The 16575-nt window shown below is 35.7% G+C and overlaps 1 protein-coding gene across 2 annotated transcripts in view; it reads right to left on the bottom strand.

Annotated features, from left to right (window-relative positions):
• The window catches only part of HSD17B4 (hydroxysteroid (17-beta) dehydrogenase 4), a 130051-nt gene that overhangs the window by 59242 nt on the left and 54234 nt on the right, over window positions 1-16575 (bottom strand). For both annotated transcript variants that reach the window (XM_006885989.1, XM_006885990.1), the window contains 6 exons: window positions 16415-16506; window positions 13247-13271; window positions 10781-10909; window positions 7722-7822; window positions 4701-4937; window positions 2275-2326 (listed from right to left, as the gene is read on the bottom strand). In XM_006885989.1, coding sequence (XP_006886051.1) covers window positions 2275-2326; window positions 4701-4937; window positions 7722-7822; window positions 10781-10909; window positions 13247-13271; window positions 16415-16506 — 636 coding nt within the window. The remainder of the gene's footprint in view (window positions 1-2274; window positions 2327-4700; window positions 4938-7721; window positions 7823-10780; window positions 10910-13246; window positions 13272-16414; window positions 16507-16575) is intronic.

Here is a 16575-nt window from a genome sequence, read left to right as displayed (position 1 = left end):
CCCAAAATCTCTGTAAATGTTTATGAAAATTAATAAAATACAGAAAGAAAAAAAAAAGAAATTTTGTACACTGTAGAAAAAGCATATTAGCCCAACAGACTGATGGAATGCCCGAGACTAAATTGTTTTTATTGTTTGCCATTGACTCAAAACTGGCCCATAACCACGTGCTAGAGGGTTTTCAGCAATAAATTGCATAGAAGCAGCCTGCTCATCCTTCTCCTGTGGAGCATCTGGAAGATTCCAGCCATGAGCCTTTGGGATTGCTGCACAGCTTCTTACCACCAGGTCACCGAGAAGATGAACAATAATTCCAGGATGGCATTTACTTCTTAGAATAAGCAACCATGGTGGTGGTAGTTGTTAGGTGCCATCAAGCTGTCTGTGACTCACAGTGACCCTATGAACAACTGATCTGAGCACTCCTTTACCCTGTACTGTCTTATCTCTGATACACTTGAGTCGTTACCACAGTCACTGGTGCCAAACCATCTTGTTGAGAGTCTTCTCTGTCGTACTCACCCTCCACCTTCCCAGCATGATGTCCTTTTTTAAGGACTGGGTCCTTCTGACCACACGGCCAAAGTATGTGAGGCAAAGTTCCACCATCTTTACCTCTAAAGAGCATCCTCATTGCACTCTGTCCAAAAAAGATTTGTTTGTTCACATGGCAGTCCATGGGATATCCAGTAATTTTCTGGACCATCACAACTCAAAGGCAATTATTCTTCTGCTATCCTTATTCACTGTCCAACTTCCAGATGCAAAGGAAGTAACTGAAAAGACCATGGCTTAGATGAGGTACACCTTAGTCTTTAAAGTGACATCACTGCTCTTTAGCATTCTGGAGAGGTTTTTGACAGCTGATTTCCCAAAAATACCAAAAAAAAAAAAAAAACCCAAACAATACCTTTTTGTTTTATGACTGCTGTTACCATGAGAGGGGATATGGAACCAAACAAAATTAAATCCTAAACAATGTCAAATTTCCTCCAAATATCACAATGTTGCCTAACTGGTCCAGTAGTAAGGATTTTTGTTTTCTTGATGTTGAGATGTAATTTGTTGAGATGTCTTTGATCTTCTGCAGCAAGCATTTTAAGTTCTCACTTTCAGTAAACAACGTTGTGTCGTCTGCAAAATGCAGGTTGTTACTGAGTCATCCTCCTATCCTGATGGCACCTTCTTCTTCTTAGAGCCCAGCTTCTTGTATGATCTGCTCAGTATATAGACTGAAAAGGTATGGAGAATGGATACAAACCTTATGTACACCTTTCATGATTTTAAACCATGCAGTGTTCCCTTGCTATGTTTGCACAATAGCGTCTTAGTCTAGGTATAGGTTTCACACAGGCACAATTAAATGTTCTGGGACTCCCCTTCTTCTCAATGTTAGCCATAATCCACACAGCCCATTATCTTTATAACAAACCAAACAAATCATATAAGGTCCAAAGGGAAGCATTTGGCCAAGGATAAAGCCTATGGCAGGAAAGTAAAGCAGAGAAGGATCAGTGGAAACAAGAATCACAGAAAGGAACTGGGAAGACTGTGGTTATACTGTAGGTATTATAATTAATGTTATGAAACAAAATGTATATGAATGGTTGAATGGACAACCAATTTGCTTTATAATCATTTACTCAAATCAACAGAGATAAAATGACATATCAATAGGGAAAAGATGTTAGTATTTTGAAGCTATTTACTTTCATGAAACTATTAAAAGGCAAGATTCTAGGACTCAAAAGAGGTGTTGGTGGTGTTATGTGACATTAAGTGTAAACTGATTCATAGCTGATCTTCCAGTGAGTTTTCAGAGGCTGTAAATCACATCAGAGGAGACTGACCATCTTTCTCTCATGGGGCTGGGAGCTGGTGGATGTGAACTTCCTCTCTTTGAACTAGCAGTGCAACTCCTTACCACTAGGCCCCTAGAGATCCCCAAACAGGTATTAGCTAACATCAATCTACCCCAGTGGCTGACATGTACATAAAATAACTTTAGAAATGTTTCATTGGGTCACTATATGCTAGATTGAGTGGCATCCCCTTCCTAAATGGCATACCTCCAGAAACTCTATAAACATTGATTAATGTCGATAATTGTAGAGGGGCTTCAGGCCTTTTGTTCATAGGGTCGCTATGAGTCATGCTCAACTCAAAAGCAATCAAGAACAACATATGCTAGATTCATGTATTGATCCATCTTATAAGATTTAGCCTGAAATAAAACTATGGAATGATTATGGAATTAGTCTGTTCAGGACTCACCTGCTCTGGGTAGTGGTTTATACAACTCCAAATACTGTTCACCATGGAGCAGCTTTAAAAGGGTAAGGAAAACCATATTAGCAAATATTCTTTTTAAACAGTCATTATATGGATAGAGTTTATAACCACTTTCGCCTTGTTCACTTGTTCACATCATTTTTGTTGTTGCTATGTACCATCAAGTTTAGAACCAACTCATAGCGGTCCCTGTAGAGAATTTTCAGAGATAAATCATACAGAAAGAGATTGCCCATCTTGCTCCTGCAGAGCAGCTGGTGGATTTGAACCACCTGCCTTTGGGCTGGCAGTAAAATTCTTTACCATTAAGCCATCTGAACTCCCATCACTTCTTCCTTTAAATAGCCTCAGTTTGTCTTACACTTCTTAATAATGTGACTCAGGGGAAAAAAGTACCTCATTCTAAAGACTGTTCGTTCTTTCAGAGCATAGAAAGGTATATTTGTGGTCTTTCTTACTGACAGATAACTGGATTGTTGCTGTCCTTAACATGTGTTTGAGTTGGCCCCAATTTATAGTGACCCCATAAAAACAGATTGGAATTTTGCCCTATCTTGTACCTATTCTCATGATCTCTGACATGCTCGAGCTCATTTTTACTGTCACTGTGTCAATCCATCTAACTGCGGGTCATCAGCTCTCTTATAGTGACTCAGTTAATCGACTAAACCACTAACCCAACATTTCTCTATATAACAAATGTGGAAATATTTTCAAATGGCACACCCAAAGATCTGGTTGCACACAGAGCTATGGCTAGGCCCAGAGTATTCTCCAAAAGACCGGCTAAATAATATATTAGAGGTCATGGAGATAACTGGACACATGAGGGACAGCAACCACTTGGCAACACGTGTTTCCAGTCATTCACAATAGAGGATGTAAAACAACAGCAACACGATATGAAATAAGAGCAGGCATAGAGAGATTAAGTGATAGACTCCACCCCCCACCCCCACCACTCTAACCCCCTAACGTCACTGGCTTAGCACTGGTGGGGAAGGCATGATGGAGAAAGAAGGCCACCATGCCATGTTCATCCTGATATGTCCCAGTAATATCCAACGGGCAGTGAGCAATGTGGAAAGGGAACACTGGTGCCAAAGATGGGAGACAGCCTTGTACAACACTGATTCTGCATACCAAACAGTTCTTTGGAACCTAACTATGTCACAGTGTAAGGAGTGGGTAAATCTGCCAACAGAAGTACTAGTTATTTCCAGTGCTTATTACTGTCCGCAGAATATATTAGGCATTCAGTAAACATATTAAACAAAAACCAACAAGTAGGGCTAGTGCTAAAGTCATTTAAATCAGTAAAACATGAACCAAACATAAATGGCAAAATCAACATTCATATACTCAAATCCCTGTATATCTCCACTTGAATCTCCACTTGAATGGCCAAAACCTAATTCCTGATACCTCAAAATAAAGTGTATATTCATATTTTTACTATATGTAATAATAGCATATATAATTATTATACATACATAGAAATAAACTGTGTATAGTATACATACATATTTGGTCTCTGTTCAGACCAAAATTCTTCATCCTTGACTCCTCTAGAACAGACACTTAACTGTTTGAACCCTTCCATGCCTGCTTCTTAATAATCTATCTTCATATAGCAAAAAGAGTGGGCTTGCGAATGAACAAAGTCAGAATCACGTTGTTCCTTAGCTTAGTGCTACAGGAACATGCCATCTTTTTTTTTTTTTTAATTTATTTTATTATTTTTTGTGCATGTACCGTCAAATCAGATCTGACTGGTACAGGAGGAAATTATCCCTCCTTCTCCGGCAGAGCATCTGGTGGATTCGAACCATGTACCTTTGGGATTGCAATACAGCTTCTTGCCACTAGGCCACCAGAGCTCCCTGGAACATGCCATCTTAAAGACAGTAAAAGCTTACAGTGATCTTAAACACTTAACCATCTTACAGTGACGGTTCTTCTCCCAGTCCTGCCTCCTTGCTCATTCCCAGTTATATGCCTCCCTGTTCTCAGAATAAGCAAAGCACTTACCAACTCTCTGTCTCAAATATCTGGTTTGCTCTTTCATCAATATTATGAGTTAAGAAATATCATATCCCTTTTAGAAAAGGAAACTGAAGCTTAGAGACATTACTAACCATAAGTCAAGTAAATGGGAGAGAAGGACTAAATTTTTATTTCCATCCTTTTTTTTTTGCTTACCATTTAAACTATCTCTCATTTTTATTATTATTAAAAAATTCATGAGATAAATCTTGATTCCTAAACTTCTATATTCTATAATTCTATATGTGCATATATAGCTATAAAACCTTCATCAATCATATTTTAACACAAAGAAGAAAAGCAGATAAAAAGTTCCTTATTAAAAAAAAAAAAGTTAAAAAAAAGTTCCTTATTAGGCATACTTTTGCCAGGTTGATTGAAAGTCCAGGAATGTTTGCCAGCTCTCCACTCATTAATGATTTCTGAGCTAAGACAACTGCAAATGTAGGCAAACAGGAAAAGTCAGAATCTCCTTCATAAATAAATTTCAAATCTTTTGGATCCTTAACCGATGCTCCCACTCCAAGGGCATACATAATAGCTTCCAGTTCAGTGTAAGAAGAAGAAAATGAAGAAAGATTGTGGCCAATCACTCCAGCCTAAAAAAAAGATACAAATAATTATTTTCACAGATACCATTTCTGTCAAATCTCTGATATTCAATTTTCCAAAATTAATAATTGCTTACATACTTAGTTTTGTTTTTGAAAAGATGTGAACAAAATGCCATTTTAGAGAATTTGATGGAGCTTCATAATTGCTTCATTATATATGAATTTTTAAAAATAGAACCAATTAGATAGTGTGTGAAAGGACTTCATTTACAGATAAGTACTTTTTATTGTTTGCATCATGCTAACAAATATCATGTCTCGTTTTCAACTTTCCTGCTTCTAATGGTGGGAAGAGACTAATTCAGTAACTATTGGCTATCTAAATATCCAACGAATAATGCATTTCTATAAATAAGAATAGTAAATTGCTCTAGAAGTTCTATTATATAAAATTCAAAAACTTAGAGAAAATAATGCTAACTGTATTTTAGATTGCCTCATAATGATTCCAGTTAGAATAAAATTCTACCTAAAGATTCTTCCCATCTAATTGGATGTTATATTTTGCTATTTAGTGATGCTATCACTAGCTAATGATCCATATATTAGCTTATAAAAGACAGATATTCAACATTTCAATCACTTTTATCATAAAACAGGGATGGAAAACTACAAGCTTATTAAAGGCTTTCACATTTTTGAAGGATGGTTAAAAAGAAAAGGAATAAGAAGAATAAATACATGACAGAAACAGTACATAACCCATAAAGCCTAAAACAATTCACCGCCATTGAGTTGGAAGATTCATAGCTGACCCTCCAGAAGGTTTTCAGAGACTATAAACTGCACAGGAGGAGAATGCTCATCTTTCTCTAGAGGAGAAGCTGGTGGGTTTGAACTGTCTGCCTTTGAGTTGGTAGCACAACTCCTTACCCACCAAGTCACCAGAGATCCCTATAAAACCCAAGCAATTTACCTCCTAGCCCTTTACAGATACTGCAATGTTTAAGTGCTCATTTGCTAATTGAAAAGCAGGTGGTTTGAACACACCATTGCTCCAGAAGAGGAAGATTCCTCAATTTTGCCTGGAAATACTATAACCTAAGAAACTTGTGGGGTTTCCAATCAAGTTACTATGATTCAAGACAGGTTACATAATATACAATGGCAACGCCATACCTATCCTCAGATACAAAATACCAGAATCCAATGTGACAAGATATTTATTTCTTATTATTTACATACTACAGCTTTTTTAAAGAGAAGAAAGTTCAAGACATGAAAAAAGTTAACTTTACCATGACCTAAAACCACAATTCTATTAGAATTAGTAACCCAATGAGAGTTTTCTTACTTGTAGCCATGAACAAACATTCTCAAAGTTCAACACTGTATCAATGCTATTTTTAAAAGCAAATGACTCAGAAACGCCACAATATCCTTTTCTAAAAAAATAAAATTAAAAAATGGCAAACAAACTAGCATTATCAATGATACTTTTTAAAAAAATCAAACTTGTGAACTGCACTGAAGAAAAAGCAAAAGTCCCATCTGCTATTTTAACTTACATTCATTCAAAATTAATCAATATTCAGTACAGTACATTGCTTTATGAAAAGTTCTGCATCTGGAGGGGGGAGGGAGGGCGGGGAGAGAAGTGCAGCAATGAATGAATGGAAATCCAAAATCTCTGTAAATGCTCATTAAAATTACTAAAAAAAAAGTTCTGCATCTTTCCTACTTAACAGTAAATTAAACAACTTGAAAAATAACATTTGATACATAAATTTTTATGAATTCTTTACATTTCTGTTTGGCTTTTTCAATATACACAGTATTGTGTCTGTTAAATAAAAAAGGAAGAGACACAGCAGTGTCCACAACACATAATCCTACACATAGCATACTGCATAGCAATATAGTATTTTTCCACAAATTTTGACACCATTTACTTGCACTCGATTTAAAGATAAATTTAAAAGAAAAAATAATAATTGGGCAAAATGAGACTACATGAAAAAGGTGAGCATAAAGAGGAGGCATTGATACAGGCCTACCTAATCTGTTTCTCGTCTTATATTCCCAAACAGCAAGAGAGAGAAGTAAGTGGTCAGAGTACGAATCAGGTAATTACCTTGATTTACCATAGCCCCTAAAGGAGACTGCTAAAAATTATCTGCAAAGAACAAAGCATCCCTATCAAAAGTTCAGGTTAAGACAGTCTCCACTTTCAGTACTTTTGCTCTCAATCATCTAGGACAGCTTTGAGAAACTGAAGGGGTTACCTTCCATTCGCCTCGCACTCTAGGAAAGACCTTGGAAACTGAGATGTAACTGCCTTGCTATGTTATTAAGGGGAAAAAAGCCTACTGCAGTTCAGAAAGAAAGGAGAAGAGGACAAAGTTGAAAAGGAAAATGAACCATCTCTTCAGGTGGTTCAACAATCATGACTTCCATTTATTGTCAAAACTAAGCTTGCTCTGATGTCAATCATAAGTAATTTCTAAACAAATCTTCAGTTTCAAATGGCCACTGCCCTGGTGGGTTAGTGGCAAGAAGCTGAGCTGCAATTTCAAAGGTACATGGGTCGAGGCCACCAGCTGCTCCGTGGGAGAAGGATGGGCAATCTCCTCCCGTGTGATTACTGCCTCTGAAAACCTGCTGGAGGGTCAGCTATGGATCAGTTCTGACTCTACAGTACACAACAACAACAAATACTTTTCAGTAATTATTCATGACTGGAAAGTAGTGACCGTATTTAAAAAAAGAAAACAACAAAGAAAACATTTCCAAAGAAAGCAAAAGTTTTGGGCTTTTTTTCCTACTTACAAATCCTGATGTGGTTGTTGATGCTTTATGATTCGTATGATTTGGTGAAACTCCTTCTGACTCTATTTTACTTAGAACTCCAATTATACCTGCAGATGATTCTAAAATTTAAAAAAAAGCAATGCTTCTGTTAAAGATATTACTAAGAAAAGCTGCAATATGCTCAATAATTATTCTTACAACATTCTGCAAATGGGCTGTAGAACCTTCAATGGTACTCATAAATTGAATGTGTCAAGACACTGTAGGAAAAATTGCATACGACTGAAAGTTTCAGTTATCTAGGTATCAATAGAAAACAAAGCATTAACTGATTTGAAGGGGGTTTACTAAACCTTTAGATATCATTAAGGTTCTTTATAACTCTACAAAATTAAAGACCTGTTCATAGATATGTAGACTATGATTGATGTGAAACAAGTGACTTGTCTTCCACTCCTAACCACACCATTGAAATGAAACAATCTCAAAGAATAATTTGAGTTTCAATAAAAGCAGTAGCCGTGAAGATATTACTCAAAATTCTTCCAGAGAAAGCCATTCTGGTGACCACGATTCAAAATAGTAATCTGAAGCTGCTGTTTTAGACTCTAAAAGGTGAATGCAGGAAGCACATGATGCACCCACATAAGCAAAAGGATTCTGAAAGCAGGCTCTGGTATGGTCTTAACTGATACAAAGAAAGACAAAACACCCATAACTAAATACAGAGTCTGAGGTGGCTAAGGGCAACCACCATTCCTGATGATACTGGTAGAAAGACTTCATGCCTATTAATCCTCCCTCCACCACTTTATTAAGGATGCTGTTTAACTGAAAGGCACTTTGATATAGGCTGAAAGCATTGCACTTGGAGACTACTTCTTAGCTCACACACTGGCTAGACAGAAGAGTCTGAGCCAGGTAGTTAGGTTCCTGTTATTTCATACATTCCTCTTTAAAATGAGGAGATGAAATAGTTGCTCCAGAAGTCTCAACTCAATAGAAAAGATGATTTTCTTTTAACTTTATTTCCAGTACTAGAGGTAACTTATTGCAATCATATAATTCAATTAGCTTCCTTTTAAAACTTTCTAACATATTTGAGACAATCAAGTGGAAATCTGCCATCAGAACAAAATTTTAATATATTTCTTTTTTTCTCATTCATTTTAATACACAAATGGTATTCATAAATTAATTTTAACTCCAATATAAAATGCAGAAAATGCTACCTTTCATTATAAGACACCCATGTTATTATTTGATTTAAAAAATGACACAATGAAAATGTCACTGAGGGCACTAGAAATTAGGAAGTATCATTTAGAAAGTAAAATAACAGAATAGTCATTTTTTATATATTCTATCAAACTTTGAATATAAAATTATCAAAAAGAAAAAATAAGATTTTATTTTTCTAAAATAACTGTTTCATGATCTTTTCCAGAAAGTCCTTTTAAATTCCACATACTATATCCATTTATAAATTATAGGGGAAATAATATAATTAATTCTTTTATTGCCTGTGCAATAAAGTTATGTGCAACAGCACAGATAATTCAGTAATTCAATTTGGCAAAAATTATTAAATCTTTTCTATGGAGAAAAAAAGAAAAAATCTTTTCTATGACTCTAGCTTTCTGCTACCACTAAATAAAAATTTAAAAAATACATAAAAGGTAGTTTCTGGCTCCATCAGAGCTTGCAATGCAGTTAACAAATCCAGTAAAATGAAACAAAAACAGTTAAAACAGTTGTGCTGAGGACATTTAGTTGAATATATTGGGCCTTAAGTTTTTCTAAGACTCAAGATTTGCAGAAATGATAAAAGAAGGAAAGGCTAAATTATAATGGCAAACAAACAGCATAGCATATTAACCTGAAACAGTAAAATCTACTAATAGGGCAAAAACAAGTGAGCCTAAATATCACAGATCTAAGTAAACATTTGGAAAATGGTGAAAAATAAAGTCAGATAAGGAGATAATGGTTAAATAATGGAAGACTTGAAGCCAGTCATTAGATGGAGAGCAGGTACATTCAATACAAAGGAGAATACCTCCTGCTATGTCCTAGCCATGTATATAAATCAAATAAATTAAAATTATAAACAAGCTTGAAACTGAAAAGAATGACAAAATCAGAGGTGATAAAGATGGCACAAGTCATCTATTCATAGTTTCACTATGAGTTGTACTCAATGTGAAGACCACAAACAACAATCATACCAGAACATAAAATATGCTGTGGATGATTCAAACATCTAAGTGTTGTGTTAAGGGTTTATTATTCAGAATAGCTTCCCTCACCACCGACCCACATTGCCATGTGGATGGACAGGAATATTAAGAATAGGGCTTGTTAGCCTAACCACAAAGAGACCGGCTAGTTCTGACATTAAATAGAGTGTATGTAGAGGCAGACTTTGAGAATATTACCACCAACAAAGCAGCAGCAACGTGAATGCAATGCATCCTTCAGGGCCAGAGATTCTTGCACCAGCCAGACAAGGGCCTATAGGACTAGTAGTCATAGCAGACTCATGAAATGAGATATAGTTTACCTCAGATTGCTACATTATTGAACCAGAGCTAAGAGCCATTTGCCCAAGTTTGTTGGAGGAGTGAGGGAAAGAGCCATAACTGGCTTTGTAATACTGGCCTAAAGCTGAGAGGCTCAAGGCTGAGTTGCCTGTGAGCACATTTCAGCAGTTGTCCTAATTGAATAATTCTTTCTACTACTAACCTGACTTATAGCTTTTTAACTTCCTAAATTTGGTTCGTGTAGTCTGTGAACTAATGCAATGCATTTTATACTCAGTAAAGCAGTAAGATTGCTGTTGGGATGAAAAGAAAGAGATGCAGAAGTGAGGGGGACATGTCTGACCTCATGAATTGGGTTTGTGTTGCTGATGATGTTGATGAGAACGGTTCCCCTTTGTGGAGTTGGTAAGGGTCAAATAAACCTGTCCCCATAGGGCCCTTGCTCTTTTTACCGTAAGTCACCACAATTAAGAAAATTACAACATAGAAAAGAATCCTTTTGTTATGGCTGGACTGACTTGAAACTCACTTTACCTTGTATACTCTGAGGAGTGCTGGTATTATCAAAGTCACAGATCTTTGCCCAGTTAGCCTTCACTGCCTCAGGAGTCATTGGCTGATTCTTCTTCCTTACAACAGCTCCCAAGGTCCGCTCCCAGCGTACTGATTATAGAGAAACAGAAGTAGATATTAAACACGTGATTTAAGAGGGAGAAAGAAAAAAGGATGCATGTTTTTAACTTCAAGAATAACAGGAATTAGGAAAGGGAAATTCTTAAATAGTAAGTTTTATGACACTCCGTAAAATGCATTTCTCCTAAAGAAATAATATATAAGCCGTTAGGATATTTTCAAAATTTTTCAAAGTATTTGAAGGTGAAAAGAAATTAAAACTATCCTTGAACTATGATAGATATATTACTAATGGTTGAATGAGAAAGAAGTGAAAATCTATAAAATCATACCAGATGATTGATTTCATGACCATAGATCACTCACATAGTATACCTCATGCTCTCTTTTATAAAATCAAGATATAACAGAATTTGGTTAAAAAGCACCAGGTGTGACACAAGGCCAATGAATACAATTAACAAAAAAGTTAGTACAGCAGGTAGCCCTGATGAGTTCTCATTCTTTTTTCCTTTGCCCCATCTCCATCTCTAGAGTAAGTCTTACTAGAATGCACAGACTCACAACCATTAAATGGGGGCGGGGAGGGGGCAGGTACAGTAAACACATTTGAGAGCACACCTCCCATTATGTCCCAATCATGTATATAAATCAAATAAATTAGACTATAAAGAAGCTGAAAAATTGACAATTAAGAATGTGGACTGCTCCCCATCTAATGGTTAGTAAGTTCCAAGAAAGAAAATCTTAACAGTCTACATTTGAAACAGCCAGAAGAATTCTACCAATCTTCTTATTTAAATATGGGGGTTTGATAATTATAAAATGAAAAGTCTGTCCTAGGGAATGATATAAATGCCTGCCTCTACCACTTAGGTATTTGTGTATGAGCTCTCATGGCCTGGGGGTAAAGAGCTGAGCCATCAACCCAAAGGCATATTGTTTGAATCTACCAGTTGCTCCACAATAAAAAGATAGGCAATCTCTTCCTATGTGATGTACTGCCTCTAAAAAACCCACTGAAGCGTCTGCTATGAATCAGTTCTGACTCAGTGATATATGACAAGAACAGCTTTTGTATCTATCAAATACTAGACACAGATTTTATTACAACATCTGCTCTCCTTTTTCTTATATGGTATCATCAAGGCACTCAAAGCTGCTAAAGAAATAAAAATTACATTAACAGTTGTGGTGAATGGATATTAATGTTACAAATATTGATACTCTGATTCTAAATACGGACACTCTAATAATAATAATGCTATAATGATGATCTTTAGAGATGGCTGTTGTTGTTAGAGATGCCAAGCTTTTAAGTAATTAATTGTATAAACAATTTTTATCTTAGCAGCCAACAATGAAAACCAGAATTAGGATAGACTGAAAGTTACACAAGTTTAGTAACAAAACAAATGTCACAGTACAATTGTCAAATTTGGCATTCACCATATAGGATAGAAGAGAAATGTTGCCAAATAAATGTATTTGTGGGCTTAATGGGAATGATTTCCAAACAGTAGTTCCAATTTTCTAGCCAAAAAGTTGTCTAATGTGATTCCCCACTGTCACCTCCTGGTAACTCATACTTGGTTCCAAGTAAAAGAATCATTGGAGACTTTGAGAACCTGCTATCTAGGATAAGGCTCTTCTCAGTTTCTTAAAAGCACTTCTCTTTCCCACTCACTTTTCTGCTAAAATAGTAAGAACAGGCTTGAGAGATACCAGCAACTGAAAAAAGCAAAGAGCCAAGTTCTTAATAAGGCATGACAAATACTGAATGGCAACTGTTTGCAAGAAAAAAACTGAACAGATAGATTTTTGAAGGGCAACAGACCTGCAAGGCAATTGCCGTGCTTTAGAATAACTGTTGTTATAAGGGAGCTCTGGTGGTACAGTCTGTAAAGAGTTAGTTGCATTGTTTAGCTCCTTAGGTCAACAGAGGAAAAACTGATGCTTTTGAGCAGTGGTGTTGAAGAAGAATATCACATGGACTGTCAAAGGAACAAATAGGCATGTCTCAGAGAAAGTGAAGCTGGTGCTAAACCAAAGGCCATGGCTCTGTGACTGTGTGAATCCACCATCAACTCAGAGAGAACAATGGGAAAATCCGTCGTGTGTGATTTACAGCCACTGGAACCCAAGAGAGAATCAAGTATGAGTTAACAGTGACTTGATAGCAGTGAGTTTGAGTTTTCTTTGAGATAATAATATTTAAAACTGAATATGCATACACTCAATATGGAAAAGTCCTTATACAATAATGAGGCATTTAATAAGATCCTCACCTAGTTCTAAATGGATAGGTAGATAGTTTTAACTTAGACATTAAAATAATTTATGGAAAACCAAAACTGAGGGACTTACATTTTCCAATCCATCCTGCTCCTACCTATAAAAAGAGAAAAATGGGAAATTATAACATCAAACGTGAAATGACTAATTTTTAAAAATCAAAATAAATGCCGTAATCTCACTGGAAATATCAGAAAGTTAAATGGCAATAAATGAAAACACTGATGATTTACTTAAAGTTGTGATAAAAAAATATTTAAGAATAAATAAAAATACTTAATAAAAAATATGTGAAAACAACACAGATCTACAACAGTCCAACAGTGCCTCTGACTTCATACTGTTAATGATATTAGAATAGAAATATAAAGCAGCATAAAAAAGCATGACTCCAATATAAGAAACCAAAATCTGACTCCAGCTCTTCCATTTACTGGCTGTGTGACCCTGGACAAATTATTTAACCTCTTCAAATTTAAGTCTCCTCATCTATAAATTATTATGGGTAAGACACGTTCTGTATAAGGTTACCGTGAAGGTTAACCAATATAAATAGTAGAAATTGCCTTGAATATCATGAGCTCAAAATAAATACCCGCTAGATACCTAGTGAATATAAAAACATCAAAGCCAAACAAAACCAAAATCCGACTTAATAAACTACACAGTCATTCAATGAAACATGTTGTACACAGAGAGAAGACAAATGGCAAAGTGCATTAACAGCAACCCAAAAAGATAATTTCTAGAGGTCACTATAAAAAAATAAAAATGTGTTCAGAAAAAAATGTCTTACAGAAATAAAGTCTCTTTGTCACATCTTCAAATAGCACATGTAGTATGCCAGAACTTAGCATGAGACTTCCACAAGAACACGACAGAAGAAAATACATCAGGAGACAGAAGACATCTTAATGGCTCTAGGCTGAAGGGTATGGCTTTTTATTACCCTTTTCATTTATATTAATAAGTCTACATCTATTATAATAAATCCAATTCATTCTGATGCAATCATAATAGATAAAATCAAAAGTTGGTCTATTAATTTATGAGAAAGAAACAAATTGCAACATCCTCTCCAGGACTAGAAGTAAGGGCTCTAACCAAGCAAAAAAAGGTTTGTATGTGCCAATTTAGATATCAAAACTTTAGTGACAATGTTTAATATAGAATATTGCATATAATTCTTAACACGTTTTGTAAATCATTTATGTCAAATGATTTATTTTAAGATGTTCACAATAAATTAAAAGAAAATAACAACATACAGAATTTCATCAAGAACATGATCCTGTTTGTATGTGCATAAAGTACAGATTTATAAAAGATAATTTGCACATCCAAGACTTGAATATATAAAAATATTAGCAGTAATTTTATCTGGATGATAGTAAGATAGATTATTTTATCTTTGATAAACTTTTCTCTATTTTTGAAATCTGCCACAGTGAGCTTATATTTTTCTCATAGGATTAATAAATATCACTATAAAATTTACATAGTTTAAAAAGCTATTTCTCAATAAAATGAAAGAAGACTACATAAAATTTTAGCTCTAAATGCTATTATTACTCTTTCTTCTTCAAAAGAGTATAGACATTCACATGATGGAATACTATGTAGCACTCAGGAGCAACAATTTCAAAAAACACTACATAACTTGAGAGAGACTGGACACCATTATGCTGACTGAACTATTCAGTCTCATAGGGACAAATACTGCTTAAGAGCATTATTGTAAAAAGAGAAGGATAAGTAGTAAAATGGGTATGAGGGCCCAAAGAGGGAAAGAAAAGGAGCAAGGGGGCAGAAGGTGGGCAGGGGGAAAATCATGCGCTTGCACAACTTGGTGGGTGGAGGGAAGCAATAAAGTAAATGGGAATGAATCAGCTGGGACCTAAAAAGATGAGGTAATAGTGAACGTAGTTCAATGGTGATTGATTTTCTAAAACACAGTGCATGGGAATGATTGTATGAAGCACAATATGAATGAAGGAAAATGTGAAACACAAAGTATATTAACTATGTTTGCAAACCAAAATAAAACAAAATTTTTACAAAAAGATTATTGGGATAAAATAGCTAAAACTGGAGATGAGTGCTATGTAGGAACTCTGATAGCCTAGTGGTGAGAAGCTGCAATGCAATCATTAAAGGCACACAGAATTCACTAGGTGCTCCACGAGAGAAGGAAGGGTAATCTTCTATCTATGATTTATTGCCTCTGATAACTGGCTAGAGGGTCAGCTAAGGGTCAGTACCAACTTGACAGCACACAACAACTATGTGCTAGGCCTCAAGGCCAGGATTTAAAAATATGACTTCTAATTGTCACAAAATCCTCAAAGGAAAATAGCAGAGGTTAATTTGTACAATATTACAATGAGCCAGCCATTTAAAGAATAAAAATAAAATATGCAGCAAGACTGATTTTAAATTCTACATTCTATCTTTCTACTTTACCATTTGTTGTTGTTGTTGTTATGTGCCGTCGAGTCGTTTGCCCTAAACCGTGCTCTATCCTGTGCCAATCTCATTGCCTCTGACAAACCCATCCCGAGTGCCCCAGTCACTGAATCAATCCACCTCATAAAGGGTCTTCCCCTCCTGTGCTGTCCCTCCACTCTACCCAGCATGATGTCCCTCTCTAAAGACCTGTCCCTCCTTACAACATGTCCAAAGTATGTCAGACGAAGCCCCAGAATCCTTGCCTCCAAGGAGCAGCCTGGTTTAATCCTCTCTCCTATGAATTAGCATCCTAAAATAATTAAAATTTTTTCATCTCTGACTAAATGTATTGAATCAGTTACATTTCCATCTGGTAAGAATACCAGAAATCAGGGAGCTCTGGTGGCCTAGTGGCAAGAAGCTGCACTGCAATCCCAGAGGTGCATGGTTCAAATCCACCAGATGCTCTGCTGGAGAAAGGACAATCTCCTCCTATACCAGTCAGATCCAATTTGACAGTACACACAGAAAAAATAATAAAATAAATTTAAAAAAAAAGAATACCAGAAATCAAGAAAACCAAATTTATTAAATTTCTGCTACTTTAAAAAAAATAACATTAGTTAACACTTATTCCTTAACCATAACAAATACATCTTAAAGGTAAACAACACAAATTATGTGAACTCATGCAGATCTTAATAAATTAAGCCACTGGAAAAATACTCATTTTTAATTTTTTTTTAATTGCCCAAACATTGCTTTGGGGAAAAGTAGGAAGCTGCACCATACCTCAAACAAGCCACCGTTTTCCTTACAGCTCTCATGGCAAAGCCAGAGGACCAGAGGTGCCACATACTCTGGCTTCAAAGCTTCGATAATATCTGAAACAAAATTTTTTAAATGTTGCTAACTGGAACATATAAGTAAACATTTAATCGATAATGTATTTC

The sequence above is a fragment of the Elephantulus edwardii genome, unplaced genomic scaffold (assembly GCF_000299155.1).
Source record: "Elephantulus edwardii isolate Elephantulus edwardi_28Jun2011 unplaced genomic scaffold, EleEdw1.0 scaffold00046, whole genome shotgun sequence".
NCBI lineage: Eukaryota > Metazoa > Chordata > Mammalia > Macroscelidea > Macroscelididae > Elephantulus > Elephantulus edwardii.
Note: the sequence above shows the minus strand (reverse complement) of the source record. Positions and strands in the feature narration are given on the sequence as shown.